Genomic DNA, 18,769 nt, shown 5'->3' with positions numbered 1-18,769 from the left:
GTATTGTCTGATTTTACTAAATTGTGTATGTGAAAATATTACCCATAAAGCAACAGAAGAGCTGTTGTGTGTCTCCTAATAAAACATAATAGGTGCTGGACTTAAAGCAGCAATGCACAGACAGAGGTGTTGCTGTTGTAAAGATATACAACTATATCTTTTAGGTTTTTAGCATTCTAAAAACTATTTATTCCAAAGATAATACAAGCTAGTCAGTGTATTCAGTAGGTGTAGTGTATTGCAAGTTGCCTCAGAGGTATTGCAAGTATTACCTACAACAATAATAAGACAATAAGCACTGGCATAAAAAAGAAAAATTACTTTTGGTACATGTAAAATCAAGTATTTCTTTAGCTTAATTTAACAAGCTCAGATTAATATTTGAGTGCTATTAAAATTTAGCCTGACGCACAGTTATAAGCCTTCAATCAATAATAACACGCCAAGGTACTTTGTACGATGTCTAAAAAACCCCATCGTTTTTCCTAATAAATGCAATTTAGTAACAACACAAGTAGTTGGTTACAAAAGTATCCAGGTAAAGTGCAAAATCCCCGCGATAACAATCAAGAACAAAATTAAAATACAAGTATTTAACCGTGTACAAACCAAAACGGCTGGTATCAGAGTTAAAGTGCGCGTTCCTGGTCCAGGGAAGGGTCGCTCCCAAAAACGTGCTCGTCCCCGTGAGTCACGTGATGACGTCTCAATTCTAGCTTCTCAAAGATTTCCCAGTAAGCGACTGGCGGACAGTAAAGATGGCGACGGAGCTTACAGTGTGTACGAGTTCCCGGCCAAGATGACGACGAGAAGATTAGTAACTTTCGAGCCGCGGCGTTGACAGCGCTCACTTTAAAGACCCTGCGGCGGAGGCTCGCGAACTTGCCGACTTTGGCGGTAGTTAAACAAATCTAGCGGACACGACACCGGCGCGCGGACATATCGTTGCTTTCGCCATGGAGGATATCAACTCAAACATAAACGCGGACTTGGAGGTGCGGAAGCTTCAAGACTTGGTGAAGAAACTCGAACAGCAGAACGAGCAGCTCCGGAGCCGATCCAGCCTTCTCTCCTCCTCTTCTTCCGGTGGACTGTCGGGGAACACCAGACCTGTGAGCGCCGGTTATGATTGTCCGGGAGCGGCGGCTGCGCTCGCCGGGTTCACTGGGGTGGGGTTCGGCGGATCGAGGGGCTTCGGTGGGGTATTGGAGATCTCCCGCCTGAGCCCCAGACGATCATATCACGGCAGCAGTTACGGAGGGGGTTATGACAGTGACAGCGCTTCTTGTGCAGCCGCGAACACGAGCCTCGCGTCTTATTACGATTCGCTGGATTTTATCGAAGACGGAGAAACTTCGGTGCTGGACGAGGTGGAGATTCTCGATTTGGAGGACATGGATTGCCTGAACGAAGAGGAAGACAGCTGGTGAGTAACCTGCCAGGAGGCGAAGGTGTTAACCCCGATCAGAGGAATAACCTCTCCGTCACACACACACACACACACCCTTCATGTGTTTGACAGGTGCGCGCGGACGCCACGGAGAATGACGCGTATTTGGAGGAATGCGCTTGATGCATTGTTACACTCTTTGGCTCAGGGCCGGGGTTAGTTCATTCAGTGCATCGACTGCAATTCTGACATCTGTTCGGGATTATTAGCGCTTTACGTTTGAGTATTTAGGAGCAACAGTTTGCTGACCGCATGCATTCAATTCGCCCCACGGCCTTGCAGTTGCTTCTGATGTGTGGGGTCCCTCTCGTCTGCCCTTCAGTTCATTTCAGTACCTTTATAAATCCGCTGATTGACAGCTATGGTGTCATGATTCAGTGATGTCATTAGAATCACACACAAATGATGCATTTGCATAAGTACTTCCTTTTAGATAAGGCCTTAGATATGATCGAGCAGACTCGTTGCAATAGACCTACATACTTTTCTGCATGATCTGCATTGTGTGGCTCTTTTGTTTTACGTGACATGAACTTTGATAGGGCATTCAGGGTTTTTAGGACATGAATAAGAAACGAATAGAATGCGGAGAAATATCATTACAAAGATGTGCAGTCATTTGAGAAAATATTGTGGACTGGAATGATAGTTTGGATCAGCATGTGCTTCTGCTGGTGAGTAATAGCAAAAGAATAAAATGTTCGAACAAGCAGTTCCTCCTGGAGCGATAAAACAACCTTTGATGACAAACAGTCTAGCTGATAGGTGCCTGTTTAAAGTCCAGAACCAGTTTTGGGGAGAATAAGAGCCAGCTAATTGTACACTAATGTCAGGATGAACATCTTCCACGTAATGTTTAAATGACGACTGTTTAAAAAATGGTCACTTACATTGTCTTTCAAAGCATTGGAGTATGTAAGAAAAAATAAAAAAGATCATTAAATAAAAAAGAAATCAACTTTGCCCACTAAGAGTGCATTTCATGAAATGCTGTAAAAACTGAAATATTGTGAAATATTATTACAATTCAAAATAAATGTTTTGCATTTTAAAGTATTTTAATTCATGGAAAAGCTGATTTTTTTTTTCAGCAGCTAATACTCCAGCCTTCACTGTCACAATCCTTCAAAAGTCTTTAAATTCGCTTAAGCATTTAATAGTGTTGAAAAAAGTAGTGCTGCTTAATATTTTTGTGAAAACTGTGATAAATAATTTGATGAATAGAAAGTTGGAAGTTTTTTTGGAACATCTCACTTTTGATCAATTTCAATCAAAAGGTGCTTGTGAAGATGAACATTATCTTGTTGCCTTACGCTTGTCTCGTGTCCTCAAGTCCCCCGACAGCTTCATTTTCAGTTTTTGATCTTGTGTGGATTGATGTCAGTGTGTATTCCGTCGTTTGTGTTTGCTTTAAGCAGTGTCTGTGAGATTCTGTGGTTTAGGTCAATGTACACAGACTCAGAATGCTGTAATCCAGACATTGGAGCCCGTTTGGTGGAATATCTTGCGTCGGCTGCAAAATGCTGGGAAATCCCTGCAACAGCTGGAGTCCAGCAGATCAGCGGAGCTTAACAGCTGTTTATCACTACAAATAGTTGGTGGGACAGAAACTGTACTCGTCAAAAACAAAGATGCGCAAATGATTTAATCTTCTTAGTCATGACGCTTTAAGGATGAGATCATTTTTTTTGTTTGCTCGTTTCATCATAGATTTAATGGCGCTTTAGGTCACAAATGATTTCAAGCCATGCTGTTAGCAAATCTGCTGCCAAGATAAGAAGATAATGAGTTTATAATTACGTTGAATCAGTGAAGCGGCATTCAAAGCACAGCGCTCAAAATCAGATCTGTGCTTTTGTGAGCTGAATAATGCGTTTATGGATTCTGTCACCAATACGGCAATTCTGCATTGCCATCAGTCCTGATAAATAAATCTGTCTGGTTCTGTGCCATGTCTATAAACCCCAGTCTGACTGATCAAAATGGTTCGTGTCAGCTTTAAATCAGTCAGTGACGTGAGAAATGTGCTCCAGGATGCGTCGTGCCAAGGTTTGAACTTTACACCATTCAAAAGTTTAGGGAGTTTTGAAAATATTTAGCATTTTAAAGTAATATTAATAATTCAACTATTTCAACAAATGCTTTTTTAACATATTAAAATAATTTGCTGATCTAATTACTGATTCAGAATATTACAATTTTTTACTGAATTTTATCAAATAAATACAGCATATTAAATACATTATTCTTCTTTGTGTTGACTAAAAAACATTTTGTCACACATGTTACTGTCAGGTGATCCCGAGCAACAGCTGCCTCTGTGAGGCCAGCAGAAAACAAGACTCATGAAGTACTGTTAGACCTGTTCCCTCCTCTTTTATACCCTCTATTTCAGTTTCTCTTCTTAACAGCTGTCCATTCAGAAATGCGCAGAATTATTTCTCATAAAACTGGGGTTTAAAATCGATTTAGTTTACCTAACCTAAATGACAGTATTAATAAGCGTTCTCCACTACAGCTGTCATTTTATGAGTTGATCTGTTCTCGTATGGCATGTATTTATCCTGTGGTAAACAAGCTTCTGATCAGCTGACCTGAACTGTTCTGCACCAGGGCCTATTAATACAGGTCTCAGTGACTAAGCAAAGCTGCCTGCAGAATATTACAAAGTACAGTATATACCTTACCTGAAGGATTACAGAAAGTTTTTAATGGGTCATTTGCCTGTGGGCCAGTTCGTATTTAAAGGGAAAGCATGCTTGTGCTGAATAAGCCTCTGTTAATCGCGGCATTTCAAAACTTCACCACTCAGCATGTTTCTTGATTAAACACTTGTGTGCGTAATATGTGACGAGAGCGTGTTTGTTTCTTGTGACTGACCTCTAGTTGTGTTTCTGCAGGTTGTATGAAGCTAAATTGAACAGCCCTCTGCAGAAAGGATTGAGCCCCATTGTGTGGTGCAGACAGGCTCTGGATAACCCCAGTCCTGATATGGAGTCTGCCAAACGCTCTCTCTTACACAGACTCGACCTTACCATGTCAGGTACCACGCACACTTCATTTTCATTTCATGTGATATCTTCCACTGTTGTATTATAAGGCCCCATTACAAAACAAATTATTTTAGTTTTATTTTTAGCTGTGTGTTTTTTACCTTGTAGCATGAATGTTATATATGTACACTTTTTTCATTTAATGCTTTTACATTAAGTAGGTCTTAAAGATCTAGAATTTATTGTATAAATTATTGTTTTATGGCATTTCTGGTTTAAAATGTCAATCTGAGTCTGGGTTATTTGGCCATTCTATTCTCTCTCTCTCTCTGTGCTGATTTTATCCAAACCTATCACTTCCACTTTTTCATTCTCAGTTCTTCCTCTCGTCTCCCCTCTGCCCATTCACCGAGCTTCGTTTCTGGCTCTGATTCTCTTTCATCCCCACTTCCTTGCTGAGATCAGTCTGTCACCATGTGTGTATGTGTTTTCAACATGTGGCCTAGCAGTTCACTTGGATGAATCCCTGTTTTTGGAGAGTATCTGTACATCCGGCTGTGTCTGTGTATTATCCATCGCTCTGATAATTATAGGTAGCAAAGAGTCATGACAGGTTTTGCTCGAGTCTTATTCGTAGTCAGGAAGGCTATTGCCGTTTTTAGTCAGGTATGCCCATGTGACATGTCATAAATTGAAGCAGCTCTCTATAAAAGGGAACTGACTGTCCATGCTCGTGCTGGACATGTGACTGATACTTTTACAACACCCACTGACATACTGTTATATCACACATTTATGTGCTCTTATATTTTCCTTTTAATTGAGGAGGAAGAAAAAGACCAGATTATCTTTAAAAGTCATTTTGAGTGATACTCTGAAAGATCATGACTGGCTCATCTCATACAGAGTCACCTTGAGTGACATGGGAATCGTTCCAGATGACTCCCAGTTCATAGATCGTAGAGTTTTCCATTAAAAGATCCAATCTGCAGTGGCTGCGTTTGATTCATGTTTGGAACAGGGCCAGGTGTGAATCACTCTTGTCATTGTGCAATGCAGACGGGTGTATGATGTCACTGTTTTAAATGGACTCATAATAGTCTCATCCCAGTGCAAACCACACACTTCCCAAATAAGATGAAGGGGGGAAAATCAGATTTTATTCAATTCTAGGTGCACTCTTGAAAATTCTCTTTTATAAAGTAAAAGATTCTTCTTCATAAAGATTCTTCTGATGTTAAAGGTTCTTTATGGAATCATTTTGTATTATTTAGCAAAGGGCACATTTAACTGATCAAAAGTAAGAGTAAAGGTATTTATAATTTTAAAAAGGATTTGTTCAGCAAAGAGTCCTGAGAAAACCGTATTACTGTTTCCTCAAAAAGATTTAACATTACAATATAATAATACAAAATATTACTAATTTTAATATTTATGATAATTTCATCCTTGTTAAAAATTTATTTTACGGATGTCAATTCAAAGCATTTTCTGCCACAATAATAAAATATTGTTAATAATTATGATATTTTGTAGGCTTTTTTGATTTTTTAATGAATCAGCATATTGTGTAGTTAATTCATTTACAGCCAACAGATTGATTTATTTAGTTTATAAACAACTTGCTGAAGACATGTGAGATGAATTTCACTGTGTTAGTCATTTATCAAAACACTCCCAATAAAAGAAGCGTATTCACCAACCCACTGTGTATAACTCATTGTCAGTGGCATACAGCCAGTGCTGAGCATGTAGGGTGTGTTTTGCGGTTTCCAGGTTACCTGAGGCATCGCTAATTCCCTAGAGCCATTGCCAAGAGAGTGAAGAGAGCCAGTGCAGATGTGTGGGATGCATGTCAAATCTCTATCCTGTTGGACACACCTGTCGGCTTCTTTGTCTCTCTCTTATTGCTTGTTCCTTTCTTTTATGCCTCTCTTTTGCCATCTTCGGAAACACTTACCCCGTGAAGCACATCTGCGTCTATGTGAGAAAGTAAAACAGAGACGGACATGTTTGCACACATTAACAAATTCCGGCCAGAAGGTTGAAGAGTCTGACTCAGCAATAGATACATGCAAGCTTTGTGAAAAGGAAAAGTTTTTAAACAGAGCATGGGCATTCTGCTGTTTGGTGAGGCTGTTTGTCTAGCCATGGTAACTCATTCCAGGGCTTTACGCTTCTCTCAGAAATGCAAACAGTTCCATAAAGTTGTAGTCATAACCAGGGTTACATAACTCACAGGACATGAGGACAAAAGGAGAGGCTGAGGTTTAAAAGAAAGACTTGAGCGAGCTTTGCTTAGCATTTGGACTTGATCACATGCAGGCAAAACAAGACCGTGTTTGCTTTTTTTTGTTCTTATTTAAAGCAATCTGTTTATTAATGTGGACAATGGAACATATGTAAAAAATAAATAAATATCAGTGAAAGGATATTTTTAACCTTGCAGTTCTATAACAAATCGACGTGTCTGCTTGTCTGTATTGCTGATTTGTGTAGTTTTTCCCCTTAGAACAGTATATTAGAAAATAATAAAAAAAAAAAATGCCAGAATGGTTTGCCAGTTTAGTTAATTTGGAACCAAATTGGTATTTTGTAGTAACTTATTATTTATAAAAAGTAACATTTTGTATTAATGGATAATAGTGTTGTGTGCAGAATTATAGTTTTGGTAATTGAAATTAGATAATGTTTGCATTAATAGTTAGATAAAAGTAACTGAACATCTATTGAACTCTATAACTAAATATCAAAATTATTTCATTGTATAATTTTATTTGTTAGAAACTAATTAATAATAGATTGTCTAGTTTATCTAAGAGAACCACAAAACCATTCATTGTTTGTACACCTTAACTTTTAAGAAAGTCTTAAAAAAAATGGATAAATGTACACTAAAGTGTATTAATAGAATGTACTCCTTCATACCCTTGAACATTGTAGTTATGTGGTGATTCAGCAAAGTTCAGTACAGTCTTTACAGCCTCCTTATGACTTAGTAGAGCTGAGAGTCTCTTCCCCTGAGTGAACAACATTCATTTCTCTCTGTGCGTGTCTTTTTCTTTAGCTGCGACCTCAACTTGCCCCTGCAATCCAATCCACTATTGCAATCCTGTTTGGAGTACACTCTGCTTCCCTGTTGATATCTTTCTTTTTGTTCTCTTCTTTCTCCTTTTTTCTGTGCCTTTTCCCATTTCCTCTACTGATCTGACAGTTCCTACTTATCCTTTACACTTTCAACATCATTGCATTCATTGTGCCTTTTTCGCTTCCTTCTTCATCCTCGTCTCTTTCACGTCGTCTTTGGCTCTTTGTGCTGCTGTTGAAGTCATGAGCTCTTCTTTCTCCCTGCGTCTGTGTTTGTCCTTAAACAGCCCATGTTGCTGTGATGATCTTTCATTACTACGGGACTCTCCCACATCTAATATATTCTCTTTCTCTCTTCCGCCCCTGCCCCCTAACACAACTTTCATACAGGCTCACGGGCAACCTCATTTCAATGTGGACTGTCCATCGAGCTGAACAAAATGTGCTTGACAGACAGTCGTTAGGCATTTAAGCCCATGTATCTTATCCTGTAATGGGCGCTGCTGTCTATTTAGTCCAGGCAGAGATAAAAAAAAAAAAAAAAAAAAAGCACAGTTAGCAAAGCATCTCTTTTTGGTGTCAGAATTATCTGAGGGGTTTAACTTGTCTTTTTGCAGTATATGGATGTAGTCACCAGAGTTAGGACAGATTAGCTGTCCTCATTTCTCCTTCTCATCTTTCTTGGATTTTCTGTGTTGGAGACACAAATCCAGTATTAGTGAACTCAGTGTGGTGTGCTTCTGGTGGAAAGAGCGCGGATGAGCCAAACCATCTGATGGACTGGAATGTAATGGCCATTGGATCGCTTTGGCCACATATATGGAGTTAATAACATGCTGAAAGATGGAAAAGACTTGGGGTATTTCCGTTTTGGCTTAGGTGAAGTTTTTTTAGATAAAAGTCTATGGTACCATCAGTTTCAGATGGTACCATCTCCTTAAATGACAGTGTTTTGCATCTATTAGAGGCAGTTGCACAGAGCTGGCCGTTAACATCCGAAAACAATAGGTTAAAATAATAACAATAAGGTAAAAACAATAAAAGAAAATGCACTGAAAAAAAAGCTTTTATAACGTAGATTATTTGTCTTGTTTCCAGCCAAAATATCTAGAAAATGTATAAATCAAGTTGTTTGTTAGACAATGAAAAAAAGTCTTATTTTCAGAAAAAATGTCCAATTGGATAAGTAAAATCATTTCTGTTTTTTTGCTTACCCCATTGGCAGACTCTTTTGCTTGTTCAAAGCAACAATTCACTTGTTTCTTAGAATAACATTTTCTAAAAAAAAAAAAAAAAAAAAAAAAAAAAACAATATTTGACTTTTCTAAAAAATGTAAGAATTTTTGGATATTTTGTCTTTTCTTCTTTTTTTATAAAGCCTCTATGAAAATGCTAGAACAGCTATGTTCGCAGCTCCTGTTCTACTCCCTATAGAAAATGAGTGACTTCAAGTCTGTTGTTTTTTAGACATGTCTCAGCATTCTGGGTAAGGATTTATGTAAGCTTTATGTGGACCAGACCTAAAGCCTATAGTCAAAAGTCTGAGTTGTGAGACTAGGTTGTTTCAGGCTAGGTTTTAAGGACACATCTATTTTTGTCTGTTCGAAGACACTGAGTTCGTTTTAGGTAATGGATTTTAGACACTTTTGTATGCCTGTGTTGTAATATATTATCAATCCTCCACCTCATATCTGGTTGACTCTTGATGGTAAATGTCCTTGATTGTAATGTCCTTACAGTCTGGTGTTACTGGCTTACGGCGGTCTCAGCATCACTGATCCAGGCTCTTTGTGTCAATCCTCATTTCTTTTAGTCCCTGCTGAATGAGGGCAGTCCTCGCTCTTGGCTTCATTTTTAACACATCCACACCGAATACAGAACAGTCAATGGTCAGAGGTCATCCAAACCAGCCCATATCCAAGACCAGTCATTCTCAGCCTTCATCAGTGCACACTCATTCCTGCGTCTCTGTGGATGTTGTTATGTCCCAGCACTCAAGCGTTGTGCATGTATGCATGTAAGCGTGGCTGATGATGTGGTGTTAATGCAGTTCACTGCTTGATCTGTAAGGAAGCGAGTGCTGAGAGCATGTTGTTGGTATTTTCTCTGAATAAAGCACACGCTGAGTGATGGCAGATGTAGAGAGAGAGAGTCATTAGACAGGAGACATAGAGAGAGAGAGAAGATGGATCCGTGGAAAGAGGGCAGGAAAGAGTAGGAGGTCTGGGGAAATGTGCTTTAATGACCTCTTGAGTGTCCAGCTGCACATACGCACACACACACACACACACACACACAAGGCTGAGCAATATTACAGTATTTTCAAGATGGTTGTGTTGCAGTCACAACATAATGAATATAGATAATAATTTTTTACATTAGGTTTCTTTAAGACTAAGCAATATAATATGTTTTCAGGTCTCGGACTACAAAATCTCAAATTTGGTAAATTTGATATTGTTCACTCTTCTGACTACCGTTATCAGTTTCTTAATTTTTTTTTCCTTTTACTGAAAGTCATGAAAACACTATTGTAGAGTGTTTCTTTTGCTAACTGAGCAAATCGGAAAGCACTCTCCCATTCATTGTTCAAGTTAATCCGACTATACCGACACTTTGCTGCTGAGAAACCCTCAAACGTGAAAAAGGTCCCGTATTTAACACCGTGATGAAGAAAAATGCTGCACTATTTCTAGTTCACTAATCAAATAAAGTGTAATTTTATTCAAATAAAACTGTATATTACTGTAACATTTAATTATTTGTTTGCATGTCCTTTTATTTAAGAATTTTCCAGCCCAAACATACGTACACACACAGGATCGAGCAACGAGCGATCATGTGAGAGTATATCCACAGGGAGAGCAGCTGAAGTGGCTTCTATTTTATGCTCTGCTCTTCAGAGACACAGTACAGTCTCTTTCTTGGCCGATATTCAACTAATGGTCTTCAGATTCTCTAGCCGTCGGTATTGCCAAGAGCTTTAATAGCGATACATTCTCCCTGCTGCAGTCGAACTAAGAGTTTAACCTTGTGACTGAATCATAGACAACTGCACATTCACAGTGCTGCATTGCTCTACAATGCCTACATTGAGTCTGTGTGTAAGAGAGAGGGTTGACTGGATGTTAATGGCGTTGTCATCCACTAAATGACTGAGTAAGGTTCTTGTGGGTGTGCATATGCGTCTTTGTACTCTTAGTCTGTGAATAGGCTGCTTTGTATTCAATCAAAAGCACTCCACTAAGACTGAGAATGTCGCTCTGTATTAGACTTGTCCATGCCGTATGCTTAAATTGACTCTCTGAGATGCCTAATAGGCTGTAAACCGTATTGTGTATGTCTCCATAAACATGCATGCATTAAAATGGCATCTGTGAAGTGTACTTGAGGGGGGTTGGGATATGACCTTCTGTTGCATTTGTGTTTTTAAGTATGTCATATAAGAGGCCTATTTATTTCTGCTAATGATAACAGCTGGTGCTGTCTGAAATGTTTTCCTCCTAAATAAATGGCATTTGTTTAAACTACCAACATAAGAAAGAGACCATAATATGCTTTCACTTCACATTCAACAAGACGCTCTTTAATGCCCTCAATATTTTTAATTTTTTTTGCAGCAAACAAGCGGAGGAGTCTTTACAACAATTCCTACAGTCCTCAAGTGGGCTACGGAAGCCCATACAGCACAAACACAGCAAACAGTCCTTACAGCAGTGGCTTTAACTCCCCGTCCTCCACTCCATCTAGAGTGCCTATCGTCAAGCAGCTCGTTCTGCCTGGCAGCGCAGGTAAACGTCTATGTACTCTAATTGTGGAGCAGGAACTAGTCAAGGAATTTATTACATGCTACAAAGAAACATGTCACAAGTGTGAGGCTGTTGTTTATTAATTTGCAGACAGGAGAAGTTGTTTTTATAGGTAACATGTTATTAATCATGAAAGCATATTTGTTAATTGTGTATAAAAATTTCTTCTAATTTTATATAGATTATATATTTAATGTAACCTCTGATTAGTTTACGCTGTCCATTATGCGATAAGTAGCAGGCTAGTATTTGATTTCTAAAATAGCCAGCGCCTTCCAATGTATAACTATATAGAAACAATCTTGTTTTTATTTTGGTGTGTGTTTGGTGTATATTCACTTGTCGTGCGTGCGTGTAGGTCACCAGCGTGGATCAGCTGACAGAAACGCACAGGCAGTGAGCCCGCAGTCATCAGTAGACAGTGAGCTAAGCACATCAGAGATGGACGAAGACTCTGTCGGTTCATCGACCACATATAAACTCAATGACGTCACCGATGTGCAGATACTCGCCCGCATGCAGGAAGAGAGTAAGTGATGTCTCTTCTCTAACCGGTGTTGCATCTTGTCTTTTTGTATGTGGTACCTTTTAGCTATCACGCTGATCAAATGGATGATCATCTTAAATCTAAATAAAAATGGCTAAATGGATCAGTTGTGAGATTTTAAACTCAAATGCATCTCGGTTTCCCTCCTTTAGGCTTAAGGCAAGAATATGCTGCGACAGCGTCACGTCGTAGCTCTGGTTCATCGTGTCAGTCGCTGCGACGGGGAACTCTGAGTGACCAGGAGCTGGATGCACAGAGCCTGGACGATGATGAGGAGGCGGTCCACCATTCCTACCACACACCTGTCAACCGCTTCAGCCCCTCCCCTCGGCACTCGCCCCGCGTCTCCCCCAGGAACTCGCCCAGATCCCGCTCACCCGCCCGCTCTTTAGAGTACAGCCGTGGATCTCCCCAACCAATCATCAGCCGCCTTCAGCAGCCCCGCCACTCTCTGCAAGGCCACGATACGCAGACCAATGCCATTAAGAACGAAGGTAGATCTTCTTCCACTCACTTTTTACTTGTACTACTATTCAAAACGATGTTAGTTTAAATGTGGGTTTCTTGGTCATTTTTGTTTTGGTGTGCAGAGAAGCTGAGACGGAGTCTACCTAACCTCACACGATCTAGCTCTGGACCGACTGCAGAGCCGGTCAAAAACAGCAGGAGCTGTGAGTCAAACCTGCAAGTGCCAAACGGAGGATCACCCAGACACCAGAGTCAGTCTGCCAGTGAGTGTCCAGACACGTCAGAGTGCATGCATGCACACAAATCAGCCAATCAACACGTGCAGAACTATCAAGTGCCATTATACAGCACAAACACACAATCTCACTCAAACTCTCCACGCAGAAAGACTTCATTGCATTCCTTGACGTGAAATTTATCATGAATGTTATCTTGATGTATGGTATCATTTGACATTTATGACTGTGCACTTTTTGGTTATGGATTCTGTGCTTCTGACACACGTTCATGCTGTGCTCTTAACTGCACTGCTGGTGTCTTGGCTTGCTGGATGAGGCTCTTTGATCTTCTTACATTTTCTCTTAGATCGCATTTTATTGGCATCTTGGCATTTCCTCTAAAAGCCTGACTGACTTTCAAACAAAGTAAATTGTTATTCAGGGGTGATTTTTAATGGTTTAGGGAACTCTTTGGACGATTGATTTTAAAGGTGCGTTTAATGTGACAAGGAACACTGAAGTTTGTCGTTTCATTTGTTGGATTAAACGTTTGAGATTATAGTAATCATATTCCATTACACCCGTGGGATCAAACACATTTAATATTCTACTGGAAGGAGAAAAAAAGTGTCATTTATAGCTTTTGCATTTTTTAGGAAGCATCTTCAATTCTTGAGCAGGTGCTTTGATTTGTCATAATATATAACATTGTAAATGTTATGTAGCATAGTGATCCGGTGTTATAATTTTATTATGTTAAGTGCTCATTACCCAAAAGGTTTTTCAAAACCCTTCCTAATTTTAACATATGCATTCTGTTGGTAATGCTGACATAGCAGAGTTGCCAACACTGAGGGCTAAAATCTGATTCCCAAGTGAATGATTCTTATTAGTCAGTTCTTTTTAGTAAATCAAAACCACTGAACATTGACAGTGCAGGGTAGTGACTCGACGCATACTGCACATATATACAGTGTGGTTGCAGGAAATCTCATTAATTAATTTCAGACAAAAGAGTTTGTTTTCTATTCTCTATGATGTATGGAAACCACAGAAGTCACTATTAAAACAAGCAGCAAGCAGGTAGTGCAGTGAATTTGTGTGCCCAACTTGAATCCAATGCAAAATTGTTATGAGGAATCTAAATTCCCCATATGTGCAATTATACTAAGACACCATTTTAACTGAATATCACTGAACAACAAAAAATATAACTTTGTTAGACTTCATGTGCTTAAGAGCAATTACAGGTTTTTTAAGTCTCCTAGTATCATTTTGAGAATCTCCTACAATAGTTTTATATGCATGCGCGGTGAAAAAACACTTAAAATCACCTAATTTTCTAGCGATTCTAAAATGATTAGGTCAAAGCAGTTTTAAGATTTAGTCTCTCTAAACCCCTCCCTTCGGTGATCATACTTTGCTCAGATTGGTCAGATGGCCCAGTCCGAGTCGATTATTTATTTTAAGAGACAATAACTTTCAGTAGTGCACTTTCGATTTTACAACTTTGTAGATTGTTTACATTCATAAACCGTTAAAACTACACACTGCATGGAAGGCAATATTGAAAATGGCATAATAGGGGCCTTGTAATATATAGTAGTCAACATTTGAAGTGGATCGTAATTGTCAATCAAAATCGTCCTAAGACAAAAACACATTTTGGTTTTAGGTTTCAGGTTTCAGACAAATTTGAAGGGTTTTGATCCACTTCAAATGTTGACTAGTGTATATATAAGGTTATTGGATTGCATTTATGGCGCCTTAGAATTGCATTTTTTGAAAATAATAATTTGTTAAAATAGATTGCTCATGTTTTGGTGTGTAAACCTAATTAATATTCATGAACTGACCCATGTATAATTTGATGACATCACAACTAGCACGAAGAGTGAAAAGCTCCAGCTGGCCTCACCACTTTTAAAAACAGTGACACCCATGGAAAATAAAAAAATACCATCTATGACGGCACGCTGAATCATTTTATCCATGTGAGGTCAACAAAGGCCAGATATCTCTCTGTCAATGTACAGTTAATCTGATCAAGTCACTCTGTAATCCTTTTAATGAAATATTTTAAAGTTATTTCAGTGACCATCTATTAAACAAGCAAGCTCATGTCTGCGCTAAGTAATTTAAAATAATTGAATGTAGTTAGTATTTCAGGCTTCTCCCTCTCATTTGGAAATATGGACAGTCTAGTTTTATTTCTGTCCTTCCTGCCCAGCATGTTCTGCCTCTTTCCTTCTCTCCGCCTTTGTTTCTTCCTCACACCCTTTGTTTTTGGCTGAGGTGCTGGTTGTCTGGATGTGGTTGGATTCACTCTTGGCTTAGTGCTGCCTCCTGCCTGTTCTTCACCCTGGGTTTCTTTTTTCTTTTGGCTGTGGTGCCCTCTGGTGGCTGGTTAGAAGTGGTCTTCTGTCTCTCCCATGCATGGAATGACTCTGCCTTGAATTAAACCTGACCCTAGCTGGCTGTCTTTGCCTTGACATCGCCTAAACTTTTTGATTAAAGCTGATTTTGGATCAGTTCTGGTTGGAGGTCAAGTGCCTGCAGGTGCAGGTGGACTGCTGAGCTCAGATTAGCCCGAATCAAAACATAATGTCTACTTGTCTCTCACCTCAGCATCACAACAAAGGCTGTCCGCACCTGCTCGCTCCTCGCCAAAACCAAAAGAGAGACTCCAGAGCCCTACGTCTCTACGAGGTAATGCACTGAGAAGGTCGGTCATGACACCAGATAGTCCTGGAAGTATTTTCTGGATCCATTGTTAGAGTACTGTTTGTTTGGTGTGGAAGCTGTTTTCTGACCTCAGATAAAAAGACCTGGTGTCTTCTTGAAAACAGGGATCTGGGTTAAGGTTCAAAATTGAGCTCAACGGTAAATGTCCAGTTTTTTTGTTTTTTACTTTTTACATACCAACCTGGTAGGTTTGGGAAAGGTTATGTGAATGGGATTTTTAGTTCTGAAAAGCAGTTACACTTAAAATGCAGAATTAAACCACTATTACGAATGTATAATTTTCCATATGGATAATTATATTAATCATTTTATTGTTTGTAGTCTGTTCATTTAGCTATTGAGTCAAACTAATTAAAAATGGGTCTGTTGGTTATTGGTCACTAATATTTATTGACCTTAAAAAGGCAACGTTTGTCGATCCTCAGTAGTAAACGTCATCTCATAGTGTTGAGTACAAATATTCGTGCGTGATTGATTTGGAGAGGCTTTTAAGGATAGTAGACCTGTGATTGCTGTTTCTTTACAGTGTTATAGGGTGATGCTGTAGGTTGCTGTTGGTCTTCCCCCTTTTGGTACAATTGTGTCAAGTCTTTTTGTACTTTCATTATTATAATGGAACTGCTTAAACATTGTCACCTATCCAAATGTTCCAGTAGTCTTTAAAGCCATCTGTCTAATTCCAGTTATTTATTTAATGCACTTTGGTTGCATTAAATAAAATGTGTCAGTCACACTTGCACTTTAAAAAGTAGCAAATGATGGTGCGAGTCCTGAGCAATTCCACAGTTTTGGAGCGGATACAAACCCAACCTTCTCTTTTCCATCTTTACCTAGTTCCTCTCTCGTGTTGCTTTGGAGAGGAAACAGATTTCAGTGAGTATATACACTGACGATGATGCAGCTTTTCTTAGTGCTGTAATATTTTATGTTGTGCAAGTGTGTGTGAATGGTAGATCGTGTTTGTGCTGTGATTGTGTTTTGCAACAAGGAGACATCTGTATAAGTAGTATTTCTGAAAATGTTTGTGAACACTAGTTGATCAAGGCTGTTTAAATCCATCAATCCATTCTTACTGTATCTTATTTTCTATCAGCTTTATGTTGAATGTCATTAATGCTAGTACTGTACTGTGAATGTGGAAAACGCTCCTCTTGAGTGTTCCATAGGAGCGTGTTTATTTAATCGTGGTGATGTTTAATGTGTAGCTTTATGAATTAGTTATCTATTTAACTGCATTCTTTTGGGGTTTTTTAAGGTTGCATCCATCTTTTTTCATTTTAATCCCATTCCCATTTAACTCATGACTGTGTAGTCCCATGAATTGCTTGTATCGGGTAGTATATAGATAGAAGATAAACTACTGAATAGAAGCACTGTCTTTTATTCAGTCTATAATGTTTTATCTTTTTCTGAAATATCCAGTATTTCTTTACATTTCATCTGTTGCCTTTATTCCTTTTTTCCTAATACTTATCATTCTACTTTTTTGTTTGTTTGTTTATTCCAGTGCCCTCTTCCAGTAAATTGCGGACTCCTGCCGCCCCGTCTCCCTTGGCTCTCCGTCAGCCCATGAAGGTCATGTCTAATCATGGTTCAGGCACAGCCACGCCCACACGCTCTATGGCCCCGCCCCGCAGCGGCCTGCCACGCCCCGCCACCAATGCTGGAGGAGGTTTACCAGTGCCTCGCAGCAAACTGGTCCAGCCTGTGCGCAGGTAATATTTTTTTAAAAGCTTTTCACCACTATAAACGCATCATAACCTGGTGGAGAACATACTGAGCTTGTTCTCTGCTTCACAGGTCTCTGCCAGCTCCGAGGACATACAGTGGTATCAGAGACGAGAGCTGGAGAGAGGGCTGCTACTGAGCGTGCCCAGAAAACCAGCAGCACAAAACGGGCTTTCAGTTCAACCTGGCACTTTATAGAGATACGTCTTTAACCCCCACAAATAAAGAGACCCATTCTTCCAAACAAACGATTCTGTCCTCAGTTAATGTTGCAGAGTTCTCATCCCAGCAGGATAGATGTGGAAGGCAGACTGAACGCCACAGAATGCCAAAGAACAAAAATAAAAAGACTGGGATTCGCCCTCACCTACCAAACAGCACCTGTACTACAAATGGCTCCAAATCCACAATCCTGCTTGCAAATGCCCTCAAAACCCACTATAGAAGAACATCAAGTAACTTGTTTCCTCTGTAACAGCATTAGTGGGGATCCCTAGTGAGCACATACAAATTGACCTTAACCTTTGGCTGGAGTGGGAAAGGTTTGTACGGAGACAAAGAGTCCACATGGCAACTGCATTCTGTCAGAATGTCTTTCATATCTATGTGATCTCTTATTTATTTGAAATCATTATTTAAAATATTACTTTCAAAGAGTATTCATACAGTATTTGGTCTTTTTAAATATATATGTTTACTAATCTTTATTTTTGGGCTTTTTATTTCTGAATGTCATTGTTAAACCTCAACTGCAAAGCTATGTTTCCAAAGCATTTTAAATGTCCAAATAATGGATGCATTTCAGTCTTTGAACAAGTGTATGTAGTTTGAGCCCTCAGATACGCAGCAGGATTGATGCTTTCGCTTATTTTAAAAGACGACACAAATCAACGAGACACGAATCGGTGAAAAGTTTGTGTCAAATTTCATGGATCGTGTTTGTATGTCCCAACTGGAAATTGGGAAATTCATTGAATATAAACGCCTGAGACTTCATGAGGTGAACTGTTGTATCGTCAAACGTTGTTCATCGATCGATGTCTCGGTGGCAAAGGTCATAAAAAGATTGTGGTTGTGTGGGTGAAGTGTAGTGCTTCTGTACTAATTTTGGGAATTTCCAGGTCATGTTATTTGTCGTCATTCTCAGTGAAATATTTGATAAAAGGGCAAGAAAACAAAATGGCAATTGAATAGGAGTGCCACTTGAACGTATGGAGATGATATCTAGATGCACACAAGCATACTATCGAGACTGCGCAAGTTCGTTTAAAAATGAGTGCCTATAATTTATGAATTTCTGTGATTGCTACAAATGTTTTTTGTTTTTTTTAGTTTGTTTGTGCCAATTGATTTTTTTTTTGCCAATATTATTTACTTCAGGGTTCTTTGCATTTCTTGCTCAAGTTTTGTTTGATTTTTTGTAATTGCTTTGATAACATTTATATTTGCTTTTTTGTAACAAAGATATGTTATAAAAGCCCCTTGATATTTATGACAAATACTATGCGCTGATAAGAGGCTTATTTATTAAACGGTGAGATGCCTCCGTGTGCTGAGATATAGAGTTAGTGGGATGCTTGAGCCTAGTATGGTCATGAATACATGGCATATAAACATTTTGTGGATTGTTTTTTTTGGTAAAGACTTTTATATCTCCACAAACATGATGCTCGGTTTCCCCCGCGTTGAATCATTTCAAATAAAAGCTGAAAAAAGCTGTGTGG

General features: G+C 39.1%; 1 protein-coding gene and 1 long non-coding RNA gene across 5 annotated transcripts; one reads left to right on the top strand and one right to left on the bottom strand.

The window, feature by feature from the left end:
- Positions 1–600: 600 nt before the first annotated feature.
- slain2 (SLAIN motif family, member 2) lies at positions 601–18,762 on the top strand. Of its 4 annotated transcripts, XM_043219022.1 has the most exons (10): positions 601–1,426; positions 4,351–4,493; positions 11,151–11,321; positions 11,698–11,868; positions 12,039–12,380; positions 12,477–12,617; positions 15,201–15,281; positions 16,152–16,190; positions 16,825–17,032; positions 17,118–18,762. In XM_043219022.1, exons 1-10 carry the CDS (start codon positions 957–959, stop codon positions 17,182–17,184), a joined length of 1,833 nt encoding a protein of 610 aa, XP_043074957.1. In that variant the 5' UTR covers positions 601–956; the 3' UTR covers positions 17,185–18,762. The 4 variants fall into 4 exon arrangements, with proteins under 4 accessions (XP_043074957.1, XP_043074959.1, XP_043074958.1 ...); XM_043219024.1 differs by lacking the exon at positions 15,201–15,281 and having other exon boundaries at positions 604–1,426; XM_043219023.1 differs by lacking the exon at positions 16,152–16,190 and having other exon boundaries at positions 611–1,426.
- On the bottom strand, positions 5,971–11,139 carry LOC122324526. Its single transcript, XR_006247192.1, has 2 exons — positions 7,372–11,139; positions 5,971–6,423 (listed from the first exon to the last, which is right to left on the bottom strand). It is a non-coding gene; the product is annotated as an uncharacterized LOC122324526 (long non-coding RNA).
- Positions 18,763–18,769: the final 7 nt, after the last annotated feature.

This window comes from Puntigrus tetrazona, chromosome 20 (genome assembly GCF_018831695.1).
Source record: "Puntigrus tetrazona isolate hp1 chromosome 20, ASM1883169v1, whole genome shotgun sequence".
In the NCBI taxonomy this organism is placed as follows: domain Eukaryota; kingdom Metazoa; phylum Chordata; class Actinopteri; order Cypriniformes; family Cyprinidae; genus Puntigrus; species Puntigrus tetrazona.
The sequence above is the reverse complement of the archived record's forward strand: the minus strand, read 5'-3'. Positions and strand labels throughout refer to the sequence as shown.